The sequence below is a fragment of the Ciconia boyciana genome, chromosome 16 (assembly GCF_034638445.1).
Source record: "Ciconia boyciana chromosome 16, ASM3463844v1, whole genome shotgun sequence".
Classification (NCBI taxonomy): domain Eukaryota; kingdom Metazoa; phylum Chordata; class Aves; order Ciconiiformes; family Ciconiidae; genus Ciconia; species Ciconia boyciana.
Window position 1 is genome coordinate 473,126 of NC_132949.1, and position 20,218 is coordinate 493,343.

The 20,218-nt window shown below is 70.7% G+C and overlaps 3 protein-coding genes across 4 annotated transcripts; 1 reads left to right on the top strand and 2 right to left on the bottom strand.

Moving 5' to 3' along the window:
• Positions 1–315: 315 nt before the first annotated feature.
• TK1 (thymidine kinase 1) lies at positions 316–3,719 on the bottom strand. Of its 2 annotated transcripts, XM_072881377.1 has the most exons (7): positions 3,599–3,719; positions 3,036–3,067; positions 2,857–2,970; positions 2,681–2,774; positions 2,257–2,346; positions 2,049–2,168; positions 316–1,928 (listed from the first exon to the last, which is right to left on the bottom strand). In XM_072881377.1, exons 1-7 carry the CDS (start codon positions 3,662–3,664, stop codon positions 1,770–1,772), a joined length of 675 nt encoding a protein of 224 aa, XP_072737478.1. In that variant the 5' UTR covers positions 3,665–3,719; the 3' UTR covers positions 316–1,769. The 2 variants fall into 2 exon arrangements, with proteins under 2 accessions (XP_072737478.1, XP_072737479.1); XM_072881378.1 differs by lacking the exon at positions 2,257–2,346 and having other exon boundaries at positions 2,049–2,207.
• A 349-nt stretch (positions 3,720–4,068) lies between these two features.
• Positions 4,069–7,493, top strand: AFMID (arylformamidase). The gene is made up of 11 exons (XM_072880974.1): positions 4,069–4,174; positions 4,338–4,428; positions 4,563–4,667; positions 4,745–4,793; positions 4,962–5,047; positions 5,121–5,193; positions 5,577–5,674; positions 5,996–6,074; positions 6,375–6,510; positions 6,763–6,867; positions 7,060–7,493. The coding sequence occupies exons 1-11, from the start codon at positions 4,145–4,147 to the stop codon at positions 7,087–7,089; spliced, it is 882 nt and encodes a 293-aa protein (XP_072737075.1). The 5' UTR covers positions 4,069–4,144; the 3' UTR covers positions 7,090–7,493.
• Positions 7,494–7,960: 467 nt separating this feature from the next.
• Positions 7,961–11,992, bottom strand: LOC140660526 (uncharacterized). Its single transcript, XM_072881496.1, is given in 8 exon segments — positions 7,961–8,770; positions 8,773–8,859; positions 9,334–9,526; positions 9,715–9,726; positions 9,728–9,853; positions 10,044–10,062; positions 10,064–10,292; positions 11,938–11,992. Coding segments are annotated over 8 exon segments (969 nt in total). The 3' UTR covers positions 7,961–8,522.
• Between the last annotated feature and the right edge of the window lie 8,226 nt (positions 11,993–20,218).

Genomic DNA, 20,218 nt, shown 5'->3' on the forward strand with positions numbered 1-20,218 from the left:
TCTCTAGGGAAGCAAAACAGGGTTCCTCCTCTCTCCCTGAGAGCTGGGGGGGTTCCAGGCAGGGAAGCGGGAGAGCAGCCCCAGCCAAGTGCTGCACTGCAAACAGCACACTCATGCTAGTGCTATTTTTAGGCAAGCCCTCCTGCTCCTCGGATTCTGTTTGGTAGCAAGTTTGAGCAGACGGCTCCAACACCACCCTGCCACCAGCCCCCCCGCCCAGGCTGCTGCTGTGAGCCATCAGCCTGCAGTGTTTGCACACCGTTCACTGCAGGGAAGCCTTTTCAGAGCAGTCTGGTATAAACCACACAGAGACAATTTCATTAAGTTATTTATTAACCTAAACCAGTAGCAGTGCCACCTTCCCCCTCCCTAAGGGGAAAGCCCAGGCCTGGCAACCAAGTGCTTGTGAGTACTACAACTGTCATCGCTTCAAGTAAGGCAGAGGGAGCAGGGGTTTTCTGACAGCTCTTGTAACCTTCTAGGGAGATGCCTCCTCCTAGCTGGAGGGTGGAGGCAAACAGAGAGCACTGCATCTGCACGTGGAGATTTGACCTGGCCAGAACCAAGGGCTACTGCTTGGAGCTTGTGGACGCTGGCTTACAGGGAAAAGCACTTTTGGAAGGAGTAAGGGAAAAAAAAAACAAAACCAAACCCTTCCAGAAGCCAAGTCAAGCAAAGGAGGAAGAGGATCCTTCAGCCAACTTACAGCAGAGGAAGAATCAGCCTTGAGAATTTTTGGAAGGCTCAGGAGGGAGCGAGATACATGACTAGAGTTGAGAACCATCCACTCAAAGCAGAGACCCTTTTCCTAGGAGCTGGATCTTCACAGAAACGGCAGCCCAAACCTTTACAGGTTAAGTCCTGAGCCTCCAAACCCTTCGCAGGTAACTAAGCACTGAAGTGGCAGCACCAGGCTTGGACCTGAGAAAAAACACCCTGATTTTGGAGAGGAGACTCTTCCTGAAGTGAAGTCTCATTCTTCCAAAAGGACTCTGTCTTACTACACAGACTACTGCTAGCCCTTTTAAAGTTCAAAAACTAAGAGGATCCTACCGTCAGGCCATCAAGTCAAGCCTTTCTTTCCCCCCCTCTTCTGTTTCAACAAAAATTTACAAGACAGTTACAGCAAGTGAGTGTAACAGCAAACAGGCCGCACACAATCGTTCGAAGGGAATGCTGAGGGCCAGGCTGCTGCCGCGTGTGTCAGTTGAAAAGTTGTGCCACAGCTCTGTGACAAGGAACGGGTTATCTCCTCCGACTACGTTAAAAAAGGAAGTGGGTTTAAAATACTGAGTTACTGTACATTGTCTTAAGAAACCTGGAATTTAGCAACAGGGCACAAGAGATAAAGAAATGGTTGCATTCACAGGCAAGTGAACCAGCCACCAGTGCCAGCCTGAACATACACAGACCAGGGGAGCAGGCCAGAACTATGGCGAGCGATGGAAGCCCTGCAGCCTGGCTCGCTGTGACAGTTTTCCAGGACCTGTTTGTGTGGCAGCATCAGTAACTACACCTGTCTCTTTTCCATGTTCGGAGAAAGGAACTCACTTTTAGTCAGGCTCCCGCTTCAGCTCCCCCCCAGCATCAGGTCCAGTTGATCCTCCTCTTTCCTGGCGCTCGGTGCAGAGGAACAGCGGCTTGGTTTGGCAGGTAGAGCTAAGACACTTAACAGTTTTGCTAAAAGCAGGGGAAGCCAGATCTGGCGTCTGGAAGCCACAGCATTTAGCTTCCTTCCTCTCACGTTTCCCCATGCGGGAGCCCAGCAGTCAAGAAGCAAAGATCTTCCGGGAGGGAGCCACGTCCAGCTGCTTCACCCCCACGGGCACGTTCTCCTTGTTTTCCAACCCAGGCTGCTGAGGCCGCTTGCGGAAGTAGCAGGCTCGGCAGACGGAGTGGTACTTGTCTGCTCCTCCAATCACTTCAACCTGGCAAGAAAATTGGGAGGGTGACTCTGCAGAGCCCAGTTCCCCTGAGGAGATCCCTCCGGACTAGCAGGACCGGCAGGATGAAGCTAATGAAGTGCTTTCTGTTCCCAGGGAACTCACCTCCCTCTCTGCTCCCAGCCTCTTTGTATAGGAGGCTTCTCGGTAGCACTCCATGCACACGGCGTTCAGCTTCACCACGCTCTCTGCCAGCGGCACCAGGTTCAGGATGCTCCCAAAGGCCTGTGCCAAGACAGCAGGGGCGCTTTGGTTGGATGGGTTCTACAAGAATACCAAAGCAGCTGCTGTACTAAAAAAAAGAATGGTTTACCTTTCTCTGGAAAGTCCCATCAAGAGCAGCAACAATGATGGTTTTCCCAGTGTTGGCCATCGTCTCACAGAACTCCACGATATCTGGGAACTAGAGGAGGTACAGGAACAGCGTCAGGAGGAATAAGGGGCAGCACTTCGCTCCGGATCCAGCAGCACGTGCCCAGACAGCAGCACAGGGCACAAAGAAAATTAGAGCCACGTTGCCTATCTGTGAAATGGACTCCAGGCCCGCTGCCTCAGCCTGCAGGGACTACGGGAAGGGAAGGGTTTGACTATACAAGCATAGTCCAGCAGGGTCAACCTGCCCCAGGGTATTTCTTCCCACCCGCTCCTGCAGAGGATTCAGACCTTCTTCTGCACAGGGTGCTCTGAAGATTGCATCCTGCAGAGCTCCCCAGGACCCGCCCTGGCCATGCACTTACAAACTGGCCCTCGTCAATGCCGATGACCGCAGAGCCCAGCGCCTCCTGGTACACGTCCTTGAGGAGGCAGGCTGGCAGGGCCTCCATGGTGCTCCTGAGGAGAAGGGCGAGACGGTGAGCCAGGCGGCCCAGCTGCTGGGCCCGCAGGGGTGGGTCCTCCTGCCCCAGGGACTCACTTGTCATGTGTGGAGACGCCAGAGGTGCAGTAGCGCGTGTCCTTGGCGTACTTCACCAGCAGGCACCGGTACTGAGCGAGCTGGAACCGCCGCACCCGGCGCATGAGCTCCGTGCTGCAAGAGACGGCTGTCAGCGGGCCCCGGCCCACTCCCTGCCCCCCCATCTGCCCCGGGCCTACCTCTTGCCGGAGAACATGGGGCCGAAGATCACCTGGGGGCAGAACCACGAGGGTCAGCGGGCGAGAGCACGGCTTGGCAGGGACACCGGCCGTTGCCCTGCCCAGCCCCGGCATGCGGCGGGGCCCCGGCCAGGCCCCTGCGGCTCTGGGAGCCCCGGCACATCCCCCGCCGCCGGTGCTGGTTCGGCCCACCGCAGCCCCGCACCAGCCCGGCCACGCCATCACCCCGCACAGCCCGAGCGTCACCCCCGGTACGGGCCCAGCCCCTGCAGCCCCGCTGCCGCCTCCCGGTACCGGCCCAGCCCCTGCAGCCCCGTCGCCGCCTCCCGGTACCGGCCCAGCCCCTGCAGCCCCGCTGCCGCCTCCCGGTACCGGCCCAGCCCCTGCAGCCCCGCCCGGTACCGGCCCAGCCCCTGCATCCACGCTGCCCCGCCCGGTACCGGCCCAGCCCCTGCAGCCCCGCTGCCGCCTCCCGGTACCGGCCCAGCCCCGCTGCCCCCTCAGGGCGGCCCCAGACGGGCGCTGAGCGCCCGCCCGCTGCCGGCGTCGGCCCGGCCCCGTACCTGGATCTGCCCGCGCGGGCGGCTGGGCGAGCCGGGGTGGACGCCGGGCACCGTCAGGCAGTTCATGGCTGCGCCGGCCGGACGGACTGAGCGCCCGCGCGCGCCTCTCCGCTGTGGCGCCGCGCCGGCCAATCCGGGGAGGCCTCACGCCCACGCGCCGCCGCGCTGGCCAATCGAAGGAGGGCTCGTGCCGCCACGCCGCCGCGCCGGCCAATGGGGGCACAGGCGCGAAAATTCTTATTTCCCTCCGCTCCCAGGCCCGTGCCGCCTTCCCGGCGTGCACCGCGCGCCCGCCTGCGCGCTGGGACGCCCCTGCGTCATCGCCCTGTCAGCCCGCCCGGTGTCCCCGGCCCGGCCCCGCCCCCCGGGCGGCCAATGGGAGCGGGGCGGCCCCGCCCGGTGCCCCGCCCCCGTCCCGTGCCCCGTCCCCGCCCCCCGGGCGGCCAATGGGAGCAGGCCGGCCCCGCCCCCGGGCTCCGGCCCCGCCCCCGGACGGGCAGGGGGCGCGGGATCGGGATCGGGACCGGGACCGGGCCCGGCCGCAGCATGGGGGGCTGGCGGGACATGCCCGCGGAGGTAGGGCCCGGGGGCGGGTGGTGCGCGGTTCTCGCCCGGGCCGCGGGGCGGGGGCGGGGGGCCTCGCCCGGCACCCACCGCCCTGGGCCGCCTCGGGGCCGCCGCCCGGGCGGAGCTGCCCCGCGCCGCAGCCCCCGCCGCAGCCCCCGCGCCTCCTCCGCAGGCGCTGGAGGAGCAGTACTCCCCCAGCCGCTGGTCCCCCCGCCTGGGCCGGGACACCATCATCCAGGCCCACCTCGCGGCGACGGCGGCAGGTGAGGAGCGGCCGGCCCCGGCCCCGGCCCCGGGCCGGTGAGCAGCAGGGCGCCGGGGAGCAGGGCTGCGGCTCGGGTACCGCGGCCCCGGCCCCACGGGCGGTGCTCCAGGCGCCGTGTCCGTCCTCCCGCAGGGACCCGGCGGGCCCGGGCCAGCGCGCAGACCTCGCTGCACGTCCCCTACGGCGACGGGGAGGGCGAGAAGCTGGACATCTATTTTCCCGCAGACCCTTCTGGAAGTAGGTGGCGGGCAGGCGAGGGCGGCGGGGGCGGGCAGGGGCCGTGCCCCCCGCTCACCCCGGGCTGTGCTGCGCAGCCTTCCCGGTCCTGGTCTACATCCATGGCGGATACTGGCAGTGCCTGAGGTGAGGTGGGCTGCGGTGGGGGGATCCCTTGGGAAGGGAGCCCCCCGGCCCGCTCCTACCACCTCCCTTCTCGCGACGCCCGCACTTGTTCTGGGTGCTCTGGGTCTGATCGGACCTCCGGGAGACCCCGGCCCCCGCAGCCTGCCTAGCTTCTGTTTCCCCCCCCAGTAAAGACGAGTCGGGATTCGCAGCCCCCCCGCTGGTGTCGCGGGGCGTGGCGGTGGTGGCGGTGGGATACGACACAGCCCCCAAAGGTAGGTGCTGCCCAGCGGACGCGGCGGCTGCCCGCGCTGGCCCCGCGCCCTCCCGACTCCGCTCTCTGCCCAGGCCACATGGACGCCATGGTGCGGCAGGTGCGGCGCAGCCTCGCCTTCCTGGTGGAGCGGTACCCCGGGATCAGGTGGGCCGCACGCAGCTCCCGGGGTCCCCTCCGCACCAGCGCTACGGCCGCTGTCGGGCCTTCAAGGCAAACTCTGCCCGCGCCGCGCCCTGGGTGGTTTGGTGCGTGGGGGTGGCCGTGGCAGTGACAGGAGGGGGCGAACGAGCCCTGCGCTGTGACAAAGGCTTCGATGCCTCGGTCCGAGCGCTGGCCAACGCCTGTGGCCCTGCTCCCTTGTCACTGCGCGGGGTGTCAGTTGATGGACCGGGAAACGGGCCCGAGCTGCCGCGTTTGGGCTGTGGCACTTGTGGCTGTGCCGCCTCCTCCGCACGGAGCAGGGTGTCCCGAGGCAGCAGACGCCACGCCGTCGCTCCCTGCACTGGCTCATGGCCCCCTCTCTCCAGAGGCGTTTACCTGTGTGGACACTCGGCAGGGGCCCACTTGGCAGCCATGGTGTTGTCCACGGACTGGACGGAATACGGAGTGGCGCTGGATATCAAAGGTAGCGCCACCGTGTCCAGGCACGGGGGCTGAAGGAGAATTGGTGTCTGCACCTGGGACGACGCCGTCTCTGCTCCCCGTACGGGGCTGCGGGGGCTGCAGAGCCGAGGGAGATGAGCTGCCCCAGCTGACGGCAGCCCACAGGCGCTGGGAGTGCAGGACTCGGCTCCTGGACAAGCTGCCCCGGGGGTGCGCGTGTCCTGCGCCCACCAGCCACGCACTGGGGCCTGGGGATGTGGGCGCAAGGAGAGTTCCCACACACCGGGCCGTGAGAGTGGCCCGAGCTGCAGGGCCCCTCACCTGCCGGCACCTCTGCCTCCAGGAGCCGTGCTGGTGAGCGGCGTGTACGACCTCGAGCCCATCCTGCACACCTACGTGAACGATGCGCTGAACATGAGCCGGTGAGCCCGCACGCTGCGGGGACAGCGAACGGGAGAGGGCACAGGCAGGCCGCGCACACGCGTGGCTTTGGCCAGCGCAGCCTGGGGGTGAACGCCGGCGGCTCTGCAGCCCGCTCTGCCCCTGCCCGCGCAGCCCGCCCACGCGGCGGGGCACCGGCTGCCTCCGCGCCTGGCCCGGGCACAGACCCTCTGCCCTCCACCTGGCTGGTGCACACGGCCGAGGACGCGGGTGCTCTGCAGGCAAAGACGCCCTCTCCGAGCGAGGGGCTACGTCAGCTGCCACCGCGGTGTCTCCGCCAGGGAGGTCGCCCAGAGGAACAGCCCCATGCTGTGCATCACCCCAGCAGCGCCTGCGGCCGCGGCCTGCGAGGTGCTCGTGGCTGTGGCCCAGCACGACTCCCCGGAGTTTCGCAGGCAGTCGCAGGAGTACGGCCAGGTGAGCCCCGGGCAGTGCCCTGCCCGGCTCTGGGGATGCTGCTCCAGCCGGCCCGCTCGGACCTGCTAAGCTGGGATGAAGAGCTCATGTGCCGCATTGGAGCAGTATTTCTGCTGCTGTGGCCGTGGCTGCTGTTGAAGACGACAGCAGCTCAGGGGAGGACGCTAGTACTTGCCGAGCCATCATTCCTGCTGCCCTGTCTGGGGCTGATGGGGGCTGGGGTCCCTCCCGCCAGTGCCGCTCTCTCCACAGGCCCTGCGCGCAGCCGGCTGGTCCGTCTCCCTGCTGGATCTCTCCGGCGTGGATCACTTTGACATCATTGAGAAGCTGTCAGAGGAGAGCTATGTCCTCACTCAGGTGGGGGGAGAGCGCCCGTCCTCCCTTCACTCTCTGAGCACAGCTAAGATCAGCAGCCCAGGAGGGCTGTGCCTAGGCGAGCGGGGCTCACCTAGGGCAGGTGCGGGGCTGCGGCTTCGGGGCTGGCTGTCGTCTCCAGGGGTGGAGGAGCGGGGCCAGGCGCTGCTCACAGGGCTCGGTTCCTCATCCCAGGTGATTCTGAACATGATTTCAAGAGCTTGACGGCATGTCGGGAGCAAACCGAGATGGGAACCACAGCCCTGCATGGCAGCGACAGGCAGCCTGCGGGTACCCTGCCCCGCTGCCCTCGCTCCAGCCCGCTGGGTCTCCTCCTGCAGCACGGGGCGGCTGCTGCCTCCGGACACCCTCTGTGCCCCCTCTGCTCCTTCCAGCCTGCAGCCGGGTGGGGGGGCTCAGAGCAGGGGAGCATCAGTTATCACCGATTATCGCCTGGGCTGGGGTTCCTTTGCAGGGGTATTTCCACCCGTCCGGAGCGCATGGGGCTGGCAGGCCTGCAGGGCTCTGTCTGGACGACCGGGTGATGAAGTTTGTTCCCTCGATTTCCTTTAAACTGCTTATTGCCAACACAAAATGAACTAGGAATAACTGCTGCCTGTGTAACTGCTTCCTGGGGAGCTGGGGCTGTGCTGAGCCGGCAAGTACACACTAGACATGGCTGCTGCAGAGAGAATCTCCTCTCCCAGCGCGGAGCTCCCATCCTGCGGCTGGGCTCTTCCGTGCCAGCAGTGGGGAGTGCACGCTGAGCCTGGCCCAGCTCTTTGCACAGGCAAAGTCCAACCCAGAAAGCGACAGGCTCGGCAGGCAGGGAAGCCCAGAGAGCCTGCCCGCGGCTGTGGGGGGGCTGCGGGACTGGGTTAAAGCAAACCTTTGGGGAGGGGGGTGATGGAGGCGCACGCTGGGGAGCTGTCTGGGCCAGTGCTGGCCAGATACCGATGCGTGAGATGCTTCCACGTCCTCAGAAGCACTTGTCCCGCAGTGGGGACCTCTGGGCTGCGACGCTGTCCCTGCTGCATGGTCAGGGCAGGAGCACGCTTGGGAGAAAACATCCTGCGGAGCCACAGTGCTGCCAGAACACGTTTATTTTGTGCCCTGACCATCCCTCGGAATCTGTCTCCCTGCTGCAGCATGCTTGCACACACGTGTGGTGCACGTGGGCCAGGCGCAGCATGCGGCCTTTGGGGTGGGGGGTGTCCGGCTCTGCTTTTGGGTGCTGTCTGCGGGACCCGAGTTACAGAGCTTCTGTAGAGGGCTAGAGGGTGCTCTGAGGATGTTTGCTGGGTGACCAGTGAGACGGGGATGCTGCCTCGGAGGGGTCTGGGTGGCGGTGCGAGACGTGTGCTCCCCTCTGTCCCTCTGGGCAGGTCTGCGAAGGCGCTCCCTCCCGGGAGGGGCCGTGCTCCCGCGGCGGGGGGGCCGGGGTCTCCGCGGGGCTGGGCTCGCGCTGGTTTGCAGGGCTGTGTGCCAGGGTGGATGTTGCGCTGCAGCCGGCTGGGAACGCGCCCGGAGCGTGCTGTGGCTGCTCCCAGCCCCTTTGCCGCTGGCTGCCAGGACAGGGCTGGGACAGCCGCCCCGGCCAGCTTGGCTGCAGCGGCCAGGGGGAGGCAGCTGCCCCCGGGCTGGGGCTGGGAGGGTGCTCAGGCTCCCCCTCCGCCCGGGGGGCTTGGGCGCAGCCCCAGGGCCAGCTTCTCCTGGCACTTCCTGGCCACAAACTCCAGCTTGTTCTTTGCAAGCTCGGTGTCGCGGGCCGAGATGTCGCGGTGCCAGACGGCACGCACGGCGTGTGCCGACCAGGGGAACAGCAGGACGCTGACAGCCGGGCCGGTCTCGGCCACCTCCTCCTCGCTCACTGCCCGCAGGTGCTCGCAGAGCTTGGCGGGGGACGGCCGGTCCCCCCGATGCTCGCCATCACGATGTTTGTCTCCACTGCCGCAAGGCTGACGGAGCAGAGGGGCGAGTTCAGCTCCTGGATGCCTGGCGGAGGCAGGGGCGGTAGGCTGCGAGCCCGGTGCCCAGCTTCCCAGGAGAGGAGGCTGCAGCGCTGCCCACCCCACGCCCTGCCCCAGGTCCCAGCTCAAGGAGGGGGCCTTTGCCCTCCCTGCTGTGCAGCACCAGGGTCACTGTGGGCACCGCGGGGACAGGCACGGCATCGTCCCAGCACTCCAGCCAGGCAGGGACCCCAGCAGCATCCTTGCCTGTCTGGAGATCCAGCACAGCTGCCTGGGGAAGGTGCCTGCGCCGCTGTCACCCCCGGCAGCGTCGGGTGGTGCTGGGTGCAGTGAGCCCAGCCGGCAGGGGAGGGGACAAGGCTGGGCCCACACCGAGCTGTCGGGCAGGGCACGACCCGGCTGCGCGGCAGCGCGTGGAAGCCTGCACGGCCGGGCAGGGAGAGCGGTGTCAGGCTGCAGGCGCCCGTACCTCCTGGCGTGCCGAGGGGCCCCGAGATACCTTCAGCAAAGCGTTGGGCGTTGTCGTGGTCTCTACGCAGCGTCGCCTCCGCGTGCTCCAGCCCGAGGCGGGCAGCGGCTGCCAGCACGCCTGCCTGCCGCATCCCCCCGCCCAGCAGCTTCCGCACAAGCTGGGCCTCAGCGACAAACTCCCTGCGTCCAGCCAGCGCCGCGCCGGCCAGGGTGCCCAGGCCCTGTGGAGCCACCAGAGGGGTGACCCAAGCCGCCCCGGGGGGCTGCCCGTACCCCTGCCGGGGATGCGCCCAGGGATGCCCCAGCCCACAAGCTGGGCACTCAGCCCCGTCCCCCCCGAACAAGGGCGAGGCCCCAGCTTGTGCTGGTCCCATCTGGCCCCGGGGACCCCCTCCCCGCACGAGCACACCTTGGAGAAGCAACAGGGACACGGAGTCGCAGTGCTGGGTGGTCCGAGCCGGCTCCACGTCCTGGGCCACCGCCGCGTTCGTCAGCCGCGCTCCGTCCACGTGCACCCGCAGCCCGTAGCGGTCAGCGAGCCTGCGGACCTGGGGGGAGGCAGAGGAAGAGCTGGGCCAGGAGGGACCCCTGGAGGCACCGAGCCCGGCGGGGCAGCCGGTGCCGACACGAGCTGTGCTCCAAGCTCCTCGGCAAAGGCCCTGGCGTCCCTGCGGTGCCGTCCTGCCGGGTCCGGCTGCCTGTGCCCAGGCAGGGCTGCTGCCCGCCGCCGGCTCCTACCTGCTGGAGGTAGGCGAGGGCTGTGCGCGTTCTCCAGGCAGATGAGCTCAGGGCGCGGGCGGTACCGGCTGCCGCGGGGCCCGCGGACGGTCAGCTCCAGCCGGTCCAGGTCCGGCAGCGCCTGGGGGCGGACGCCAGCGCCCTGTGCCCGGGGCGGGGCAGGGAGCGGCGCCGATGGGGGGGGGGGAGCGGTGGCGGTGCGGGGGGGGGGTCCCGGCCCTCCGCCCCTCCGGCCCGGCGGCGGGCGGGCTCAGCCCCGACTCGTGACCCCGGGCCGTGGCTCGGGGCGATCGGGGGACGCTGCCGCGGCCCAGCGAGGGATCCTCCGCCCGGCCCGGCCCCGGCAGCCACCGGAGGGCAGCAGCGAGCCGCCCCCCCCGCCCCCGCCGGTGCCGCCGGAGCCCGGCCGCCCGCAGCAGCCCCTGCGCGGCCCCGCCGGGCTCGTGGGGGCGCAGGGGGGCGACCCGGCCCCGGAGCGGCCGAGCCCCCGCGGGCTGGGGGAGGGGCGGTCGGGGAGGCGCCACGGGCAGGCGCAGAGGGCAGCGCGTGCGGGAGGGCGGGCAGGCTCGGCCGGGCTCCCTGTGCTCTGCCTGCGCTCTGCCTGTGGGTTCCCTGCGCTCTGCCTGCGGGCTGCCTGCGCTCTGCCTGCGGGTTCCCTGCGCTCTGCCTGCGGGCTGCCTGTGCTCTGCCTGCGGGCTGCCTGTGCTCTGCCTGCGGGCTCTGCCTGCGCGCTGCCTGCGTTCTGCCTGCACTCTGCCTGTGGGTTCCCTGCACTCTGCCTGCAGGCTGCCTGCGCTCTGCCTGTGGGTTCCCTGCGCTCTGCCTGCGGGCTCTGCCTGCGCGCTGCCTGCGTTCTGCCTGCACTCTGTCTGCGTTCTGCCTGCGTTCTGCCTGCACTCTGCCTGCACTCTGCCTGCGGGCTCTGCCTGCGGGCTGCCTGCGCTCTGCCAGTTTCTGGGGCTGCAGCACGGCCTCCTGCGGGCTCGGGGTGCCCGCTCCGTCCCTCCAGGTGCAGGGGCTGTCGGACCAGGGCTTCCCGCAGCGGCTGGGGGGGGCACATGGGGCACATGGCCGGGGCGGGAGCGGGGCCCACGCTCCCACGCAGCGCACAGCAGACCCCCGCTCACAGGAGGGCAGGAAAGCGAACCGGGTAAAGGTTAACGGAGCAGAGCGGAGGCCGAGTGCGGGGCGCGGACGAGCAGGCCCAAGTGGGGGGGTTTGCTCAGGAGGAGCACGAAGCAGGGAGCAGCCCCAGGGCCCGAGCGGGGTCATGCTGCTACAGGTTTGAGGTAGAGGGGGCTGAGGAAGGGGCGAGGAGATGCACCTGGGTCAGAAAGGACCTGCTGCCCACAGCTCTCCCCTGCGGCCACCCGGGCAGCTTCCGGAGCAGAAGTGGGGCTCTCCTCAGGACCCCGGCAAGGACCGGGGCTGTTCTTGCCCTCTGCACCCTCCATGGGAAGGGGCAAAAACCTGCCCCTCGGTTCGTAACCTGGCTGCCCCGGGGCACGGGGGAAGGAGGGCCGGGGCGCTGCCCCGGGCACTCACCGGCGACGAGGTTCGGCCATGGTGGCCGTGGGCACAAAAAGAGCCTCCTCCATCCCCAGGACCCCTGCCGCCCTCCGGCCGGCTCTGCAGGGGGGAGGAGCACAGGGCTCCTGGGGCGGGCGTCTGCCGGCCCTGGGCGGGCACGGCGGGGTGGTCGGGAGCCCCACAGCTCCAGGCTGCCGCCCCCAGCCCCCCAAGCACCCCCGCCCCCGGAGAAGCCCCGCTCTGGGCTCCCCGTCCCGGCTGCGCTGGGGCTGGGGGGGGGCCGCAGGCAGGGACCCCACGGGGGCGGCGGCCCCCCGGTCTCTGCCGGGCCCGGGGCCGCGGGGGGCCCGTCCCCGCCGCCCACCGCTGACTGCCGGGTCCTCCCCGTAGTCGTCGTCGCCCACGGCGGCCCGGGCCATGGCGCGGCGCGTTCCCGCGCAGGGCCGCGTCACCGTGTCGCTCCGCAGGCCCGCGGCGGGCGCCCGGCGAGGCGGGGGGGGACGGGGACGGGGGACGGGGGACGGGGACCCGCGGCCGCACCGGCCCCGGCCCCGGCCCCGCCGCAGCTCCGCCCCGCCGGGACCGCCCCGCCGCGAGGGCTCCCGGGCGCGGGGGCGGGCGGGGGCGGGATCGCCCGGCCGGCCCCGTCCCCCCGCACGGGCGGGGCTGGGGCCGGCACCCGAGGCCGCGGGCCTCGCCACCCGCGGGGCCGGCCGGCCGCGGGGCGACGGCTCCCGCGCGGGCACCGAGGGCGTCCCGGGGCTGCCCCTGCGGCGCGGGCCCCTGCGGAGCCGCCCCGCCCCGCCCCGCCCCGCCGCGCCGTCCCCGGCCGCTGCCCCGCGCCAGCTCTGCCCCCCGGGCCGCGGTGCGGGGGCAGGCGGCAGCGCTGGGGGACACGGGTGGGCGCTGCCGCGGGGATCTGCGAGTCTTCCCGCAGGCCCATGGCGCCCGCGCCGAGCAGTGCGGGCTCCCCCCGCCGCGCTGCTGCCGGGGCCGGCGGGGCCGGCGCGGCCGGCGCGGGGTGACCTCGCTGCTGGGAATCGGCTCCGGCCTCTGGCTGCGCCTGCCCTGGGAACAGCGGACGCCCCGTCCTGGGGCACGGCGGCAGGCACGTCCTGCACGCTCTGCCCGCGCCGCGGAGCGGGCCCACCCGCGCCCGGCTCCCGGCAGAGATCCCCGCTGCCCCCGGAGCAGGGGAGCCCGTGCCCGGTGCAGCGGCGAGACCCCCCCGGCCTTCCCCCGTTGGGCTGGACCGGCCGGAGGCTGGCGATGCTCCGCGGGGCAGACCCGGCCCACGGCCGTGGGGCTCCGCTGGGAGAGCCTGGGCTGTGCCCCCCTGGTGCTGCCGGCGGGGCGGGGGGCACAGCTCTGCAGCACGCGGCACCTCTCCTGGCGCTTGCCGGGGGAGCAGTGGGGCATTCGGGTGCTCCCTTCCCCTGGGGGCCACGTGCCTGGCCCCCGCCTGCCTCTCCCCTCGCACGTGCCGTGCCGCTGTCTCCCCGTGCACGCAGCCTCCCTGGCATCGCCAGTCCAGCCGCCTGCGCCATGGCCCCTGCTATGCTGCTGCCTTCCTCCTCCCTCCGCCGTGTGCCGCCACGCAGCTCTGGCCCCCCCCAGCCCTCCCCCCATCCGAGAGCCCCCCGCAGCTGCCCCGGCTGGCTGCCTGCACGCCTGCCACCCTGCCTACACCCCTGCACGCGGGGCCTCATCACCACCTCCCGCTGCAGCCCGCGCTGTCAGCCCCGCAGATGAGTGAGCCATAAACAGTCCTTCATGGAGACGTTTTTCACACGCAGGGCCACATGTTAGCAGTTTTTCTTTATTTACTGCCTCCATTTCCTCTCTGTTCCAGGAACTTGTCCTCCAACTTCAAGCTGCTCATGATTAGGCAAAAAGGCCTCTAATCTCCCCGATCTGATTTACCGTCACTGAGAGCAGACGCTTCCCGTTACTGGCCCTGGACCTGGGAGCATGGACAGCCGAGCTCTGCCGGCTGCTGAGCCGAGCCTCTCCTCCCCAAAGCTGCCCCGCTGCACGCGCTGCCTTCCCAGCAGCTTCCTCTTCCAGTAAGCGCTGGGCAGCCCGGCCGGTCACGCCGCAGGTGAAGGGCTGGAGGGGAAGTGCAGACGTGGGGCCCTGGGCCAGGGGACCCCACCGTGGCCGGGGCAGCTGCCCTGCGGCAGGGCAGGCCCCGGGGCTGCTCTCTGCTCCCTCAGGAGGGGCTGGCTGGCTGGAGCATCCCTGGGCCGTGGCCTCCTCAGCGGCTCGCCTGTCCGCTCCTGCTGCTCCTGGCGGGGGGGGGGGGGGCCGGGGGGCCCTGGGGTGCCCCGCGGGGCCGGCTGCAGCGCTGTGCCCAGCGTGGGGAGAGCACCCGTCCTGGCCGTGCCTCTCGTCTCAGCGCCTGCACGTGCCAGTTTCGGAGACCTGAGGGGGCTGGCTCGGGGCTCTGCGCTGCGCAGCCCCCCCCTCCGCCCCCCTCCCCAGCCCAGGCAGGGCCTGGGGTCCGCAGCCATGGAGGGGCTTCCTTTGCTGGGAGGCGGCCCCATCCTTCGCAGGCCCTTGCAGCGTGGCAGGGCCTCCTCCACGGCCCCCCGCGTCCCGCCAGCCCCCCCGGGGCCTTTTCCCCGGGGCTGTGGGCTGGGACCTGCCTCAGGGGTCTCCGCCGGCCCCCAGCGAGCCCCTCCGACCACACGGGGCCTCGGTGGGGGGCTTGGTGGCTCCAGCGCTGGGGCCCGCGGGAGGGCTCGTGGCCACACGTGGGGCTGGCCGAGCCAAGGCCGCAGGCGTGCGGGCAGCGGGAGGGCAGTGCCGGCGCCTGGCGGTCGGCTCGGCGGGGGCTCGCCCCGCAGCCGGGGGGCGGGCTCGCCCGGGGGCTCGCCCGGGGCCGGGCCGCGCCGCGGCTCCCGCGGCCGCCACCTGCCAGCGCCGGCCGGCGGCTCCGGGCCCCGCGGCCCGTGCAGCCGCGGCGGGCTGAGCTCATGCTCCAGCGGTGCCTCCCCGGGGCTAAAATTAGCAGCCGAGCTCAGGCCGGGGAGCGGGGCCCAGGTCCCGCCGGGGAGGATCGGGTTTCCCCCCCCCGCCCTCCCTGCCACAGGCCTGGCAGCCTCCGGGGCGATTCCCGGAGCCGGCCGGGCTCCCCCTGCCCCCGGCCCCACAGGCAGCCGCTGCCAGGCCCTGCCCACTCACCCGGCTGCGTGTCCCGGCCCCCCAGCCATGGGGCTGGGCTCCCACACGCATCGCCGCTGCGGGTGCCTCAGGAGGGGCTGCGGGAGGCCGGCACGGCTGTGCCTCCTCGGCCGTCGCCAGGCTGGGCCCGAGCCGCCTGCCCCGGCACACGTGGCTGCCCCGGGCACGGGGCCGGTGGCCGGCGCTCTGCAGCCGGCCGCCCAGCAGAGCCGGCGGGCCGCGGGCCGGGCTGGGCAGGGGCTGCGGGCGCAGGACTACCGGTGGCGGAGGCTTTGCCGTGGGTGTCTCGTGTCGGGTGACCAGGGCTGGCCGCAGGGCCCGGTGGCAACCCCGAAGCGCTTGCCATGAGCTCGGGGGTATTTTCCTCCTGGGCTGCCTGGGCCCCGCGGCCGCGCTGCCTGCGCTGCGGGCCGCCATAGCCCGTGCCGCTGGCCAGGGCTGGCTGGCCTGGAGGGCCCCGCTCCCACCCGGGCGGGGGGAGCCACCATCAATCATCCCTGGAGGGGCAGGAGCCACGGAGCCAAGTGATTTCCTACTGTCGGGAACCGTGGAGCGATGCCTGGAAGCGCTGGGACGTGCTGGGCTCCTGGCTCAGCCTGCCAGGGGCACAAGCCAGGCCTCCAGCACGCCGTGCCACGCTGCGGCCAGCGCCAGGCCGCGCTGGGGACGGCGGCGGCGCTGAGGGACGGGCGCTGCCCTCTCTGCCAGCCCCAGCCCGCTGCTGTCGCGGTGCATCGGCGGGGTCCGGGCCCCGTGGGCTCTGTGCGGTGCGTGCCGGCGGCCGCTCGCAGATGTGGCGTCCAGACGAGCCCGAGCCCAGAGCTAAACCCCCGGCAGCCCCGTCGGGACGCAGCCGGCGGGCACCGCTGCCCCGACCCGGTGGGGTGGGACTGCCCGGAGCGGGGCCGGCGGGGCGGTGCAAGGTTTGGCTGCGATTGCCGCCGCCGCCGCGGTCCGGGGCTGGTTGTTCCCCACGGGGCACCGGCACGGACACGGTGGGCAGAGCCCCCGGCCGGGCAGGGCTGGCGGCGAGCCCCGCGCGGAGCGGCCGCAGCCCGGAGCCGGAGCCGGAGCCGGAGCCGAGGCCCGCGGATGCTGCCGGCGCCCGGGTCCGCGGGCAGCCCGGCCCGCGGGAGCGGAGCGGAGCGGAGCGGAGCGGGGCTGGCGGGAGGCGCGGGGCCGGCCGGTCCCCCCCCCCCCCCAACCTGCCGGGGCTGCTCGGGTGACCCCTCCCTCCGCCGGCAACAACTTTTCCAGTAAAACCACCGCAGAAATCCCGGCTTCCCGACAGGCCCGCCCCTCGGCCGCCGGGGGGGCGCGGGCCGCCCTTAACCCTTCCCGGCCCGGCCCCGCGGCCGCCGGGGCCCCCGCGCCGCCCCGGCCGGAGGCTCCGAGCCCGGGGCCGGGCGCCCCGCGGAGCCGTGCCGGGGCCTCCGGCCACCCGCCCCGGGTCGGCGATGCCCCCGCTCCCCGGGGCGGCCGCGGGGGGTCCCGCAGGGTGGCCGTGCCGGAGCGGCCTGACCCGCCGTGCGCGGGGGAGGTGGGCGGGAGGGAGCTGACGCGGACCCCGGCCCCGGGAGGCCTCCGCGGCCGCAGCCTGCCCGGGTGAGGCCCGGCCAGGCCGCGGGAAGGGACCCCCGAGCTCGCAGTGCCGGCGGTGCAGCGGGTTTTCCTTCTCGAGGTGCAGCTGAGGCGGAGGGAGCAGGGACTCAACCCCACCGTGGGGCAGGAGGAGCATCCCAAGTGCCGAGGAGATGGAGAACGGTCGGGGAAAAAAGCCCCTCTCCACGGGGGACCCGAGCACGGCCTGGCCCCTGGCACTGCGGGGCAGAGGGGCAGCCGGGGGGTTAGGTCCCCTGGCAGTGTGGGATCCTGCCTGTCCGTGCTGCACGGGGCTGGGCCGGTGCTGGGAGCCGGCTCGCGGGGCACCCGGCCTGAGCCCCTGCTCACTGTGGGTGCCCGCGGCTGAGTCTGGCCACGGCTTGAAGGTGTGGGTCCCTGGGTGGAGGTGTGGAGGGCGGCTGGGCTGCTCAACGAGAACAGGGCGAGCAGCCCGCTGCAGGTGGGTGGTGAGGGGGGAGCAAACCACTGCCGTGTTCTCGCTGGACGGGATGCAGCGGCTTCGGCTGCGTGTGGGCAGATGGGGGTTAGACCCATGGGATGTGCCCTGCGGTGAGGAGCAGGGGGCCGGGTGGGTCCCCTCACTCCTGAGCCCTGGTGCTGGGAGCAGCCCTCGGGGGCACCCTGGGAGAGCACCGCTGCCAGTGATGGCTCTGGGCTAGGTGGCTGTGCCAGGTCAGCAGCCCTTCCCCAGAGCCCCGCGGGGCCGCTCCCGCTGGGTGGGCAGAGCTGGGGCTGGCCAGGAACCAGGAGCCAGGGCTCCGTGCCGGGAGCTTTGCCGGGCCATCCCCAGCTGTGCCCTGCCTGCCGCCAGCCCTGGCCCCGCGCTGGCTGCTGCACTGGCCGAGCCAGGGCTGAGGTAAGTGCTGTAATTGTTTCTCTGTGGCCCGAGATGAATAATTGAGAGGTCTTTGAGGAGAATTAATTAGCCCGTTTATTGGCAGTAAATGCTTTTCTCCAGATGATGAAATAGATCCTGAGCCACACGTGGGGCAGGCGGATGCAGGTCGCTGAGGCTGCTGTGGAGCTTGCCAGTGCCAGGTCCGCGGGCCAGCCATGCTGATGCCCCATGCCCGCCGTGGGGCAGGCATGCCCACGCCGGCTCCCATGGCCTCCTGGCAGCCCCGTGTGCCCGGAGCTCGCTGCGCCCACGGCCAGCGCTTTGTGCGGGGAACCTGGCGTGAGTGGGAGCAGGGGGCACCGAGGGCTGGCAGGATCCCGCCCCAGCCCTGCGCAGAAGCTCCTTCCAGGCTGCTCTGCACAGGGTGGACTGGCGAATCCCTCTGGGACAGCCCCGGCCGGCCCTGGCAGGGCTCTGCCCCACGGCATGGCATGGCAGTGCACGGGGGGGCCGGCCAGTGGCCCCGGGCAGAGGGGCAGGAGCGAGCCACGAAGCCCCTCGGCTGCCTGCAGCTGTCAGCTGAGCAGTGCTGCCCTTCTGAGCCTGCCCTCGGTCACCCGTTGCTGGCACTCCAGCGTCCCTCTTCCCCATCAGTTCCTAGGGCCGCTGTGGTGGTGCAAGGGGGGCAGACTCTGGTGCTGCAGCGTGGGACCCCTCTGCCCCCCACCGTGCCCCTGTGGCTTCCCGCTCCCTCCCGGCTCACCGCCCATCCTGGAGGCTCCCTCCCTGTGCAGACCCCGCTATGTCCCCTTGCGTCTCCTTCCTCGTGGCTGCCAAGGTGGTGCCAGCCTGGGGCTTGTGGCCTGCACCTCCTCCTCCTCCCCTGGGCGTGAGGGGAAGGGCCCTGCATGGCCAGAAATGCTTAAACAAGGATTTCCTTGTTGCTGCACGAGCTGTTTGCCTTGCTCCCAGGCCAGCCGTTAATGAGGTTTGGCAGGAGGCACTGGCAGCCCCAGCCATTGGATTTCTATAAATCAACCTGGTGCTAATGCGTGGGGCTTGCTGGGATGGAGCTGCTCAGCCTTGGTGCACGGGGACCGCAGCCCGCAGGCGGCTCGGGGCTGGGATGGAGCTGCTCAGCCTCCGTGCGTGGGACCGCAGCCTGCGGGCTCACGAGCACTGCGCGCAGCAGAAGGGGGGCTGACCACAGCCGTCCCAGCCTGCGGGGCTGGGGTTGCTCTGCGACACTGAGGCATGAACGTCCCCCCGGTTTCGGGGTGGCTGGATGAGCTGCTCCTGGGTTTGGGGGCAGGCTGGGCTCGGCAGCCGCAGCCCCATGGGGGCCATGGGAGCCCCTCTGGGTGAGGAGCGGCTCCTCGGGGAGTCGCAGGCAGCCCCTGGGTGCGGAGCATCCTGGCAGGGCGGAGAGGGGCGGGGGCCGAGGGGGCCAAGGGGGCCGCGGCTGCTTCCCGGCAGGCAGGTCGGAGCGGCCTCTCCAGCTGTTTGTTTCCAGGAATGGCAGAAAGTATAAAGCAGCTTCCCACAGCCGAGGTCGTGCCGTGTCCTGATCCATCCCCGCATCCCCCACCTCCCTTCCCCCGGACCCAGAGAGGCTGCTGGGTGCTCAGCGCGCTGGGGCGGGGGCGGCTTTGCCCCCCTGCCTGCCCTGCCTCGGGGTGAGGGCCGCGGCTGTGCCCCCCGCCCCGGGCATGCCGCACGCCCTGCGTCTCCCTGCCCCCGGGGCAGCCTCAGGCATGCAAAGCAGGGCAGGCAAATTACCCAGCCCTCTGGGAAGCATCGCTGCAGCTGTGGCTGGTGGCTACCGCACGCACGGCAGCTGGCCCCTGCCGGGAAGCAGTGCCGTGGTGGCAGGGCCTGCACGTGGGCCCTTTGCACCAAAGCCGCCTGCAGCAGATGTGCCCGACGGCCGCTGGCGCAGGGAGGCCGCAAACCTGCGAGTCCTGTGACCCCCCCATGTAGCGCTGGGCTGTCCCTTCCCCGCCGGGGACGCTGGCCGTGCGGGGCCGTGCCTGGCCGGGAGCCTTGCTGGGACGCCCGGAGCGGGGCACGGAGGAGAGTCGCATCGAGAAGGGCCTCCTGGGAACGAGCTCTCATGCATTTTGCTCCTGGCAGCCTTACGTCCAGGAAAGGAGGCGCCGGGAAGCAGGACCTGTTATCTCTGGTTTCCCACAGCGATGTGCTCGCCTTGCCAGAGAGCAGCCGGCTGTGTGCTCTCCTCACCTGCGGGACGGTCTGCTTGGGGAACCAGCCCCACGCCGCGCTCGCCACGGTGCAGCTGCTGCGGCCGCAGCCTGGGCTGGGGCTCACTTTCACTCGCAGGGGCTCCTGCCAGCTCTGTCTGCCCAGTGGGTTTGTCTGAGCCCCCTCACCCCTCCCGCGTGCCGGCCACTGAGCCCCCTGCTCTGGCCCGCAGGGCCGGCCCCAGCGTGCCGGCAGAGCCCAAGGCAGAGCCCCCCCGGGGGAGTGGGCCGGTTGGGCAGCGGGGGCTTTGAGCCGAGGAGGGGGCTGCGGGGCTGGGCTCAGCTCTGCCCTGGCTGCGGGGATCAGTGGGGCTGAGGCTCTGGGGAGACCATCACAGGGGGACGTGGGACAAGCCCATGCAGGCGGGGGCCGCAGCGGGATGCTGGAGAGCGCGGGGCCACGCTGTGCGCAAGGCCGGAGGAGACGCTGGGTCCTGGTGGGCTGGGCTGGGTGCAAAAGCTTTGCAGCTTTACTGCAAAGCTGCCGGGAGAGCGGTGAGGCTGTGCCGGGCGGCTGGCCTGGGGAAGAGCCGCCAGTCTCAAAGGTGACGTTTCAGTTCCTGCTCTGAGCGTGCTTTCCCCCTTATCAAGAAACCCCTCTGCTCTCGCTCTGAAAGAGAGTTTCTGCAGCGTGTGGAAACCGAGAGAAACCCCAGCCCCGGCACAGCCCCGCCGACCAGCCGGGCTCCTGTGGGGTCACCGCTGGCTGCCGGGAAAGCCCCAGCCCTCGGCCCCCT

Bases quoted from the DNA above. Each gene is read 5' to 3' on its own strand.
- TK1 (XM_072881377.1), bottom strand. From the start codon at position 3,664: ATGAACTGCCTGACGGTGCCCGGCGTCCACCCCGGCTCGCCCAGCCGC. The intron at 2,775-2,856 runs GTGAGTCCCTGG...CCTTCTCCTCAG, and splicing joins GGCGTCTCCACACATGACAA to GAGCACCATGGAGGCCCTGC. The intron at 2,347-2,680 runs GTAAGTGCATGG...TACCTCCTCTAG, and splicing joins GCATTGACGAGGGCCAGTTT to TTCCCAGATATCGTGGAGTT.
- AFMID (XM_072880974.1), top strand. From the start codon at position 4,145: ATGGGGGGCTGGCGGGACATGCCCGCGGAG. The intron at 5,194-5,576 runs GTGGGCCGCACG...CCCTCTCTCCAG, and splicing joins GAGCGGTACCCCGGGATCAG to AGGCGTTTACCTGTGTGGAC. The intron at 6,868-7,059 runs GTGGGGGGAGAG...TCCTCATCCCAG, and splicing joins AGAGCTATGTCCTCACTCAG to GTGATTCTGAACATGATTTC.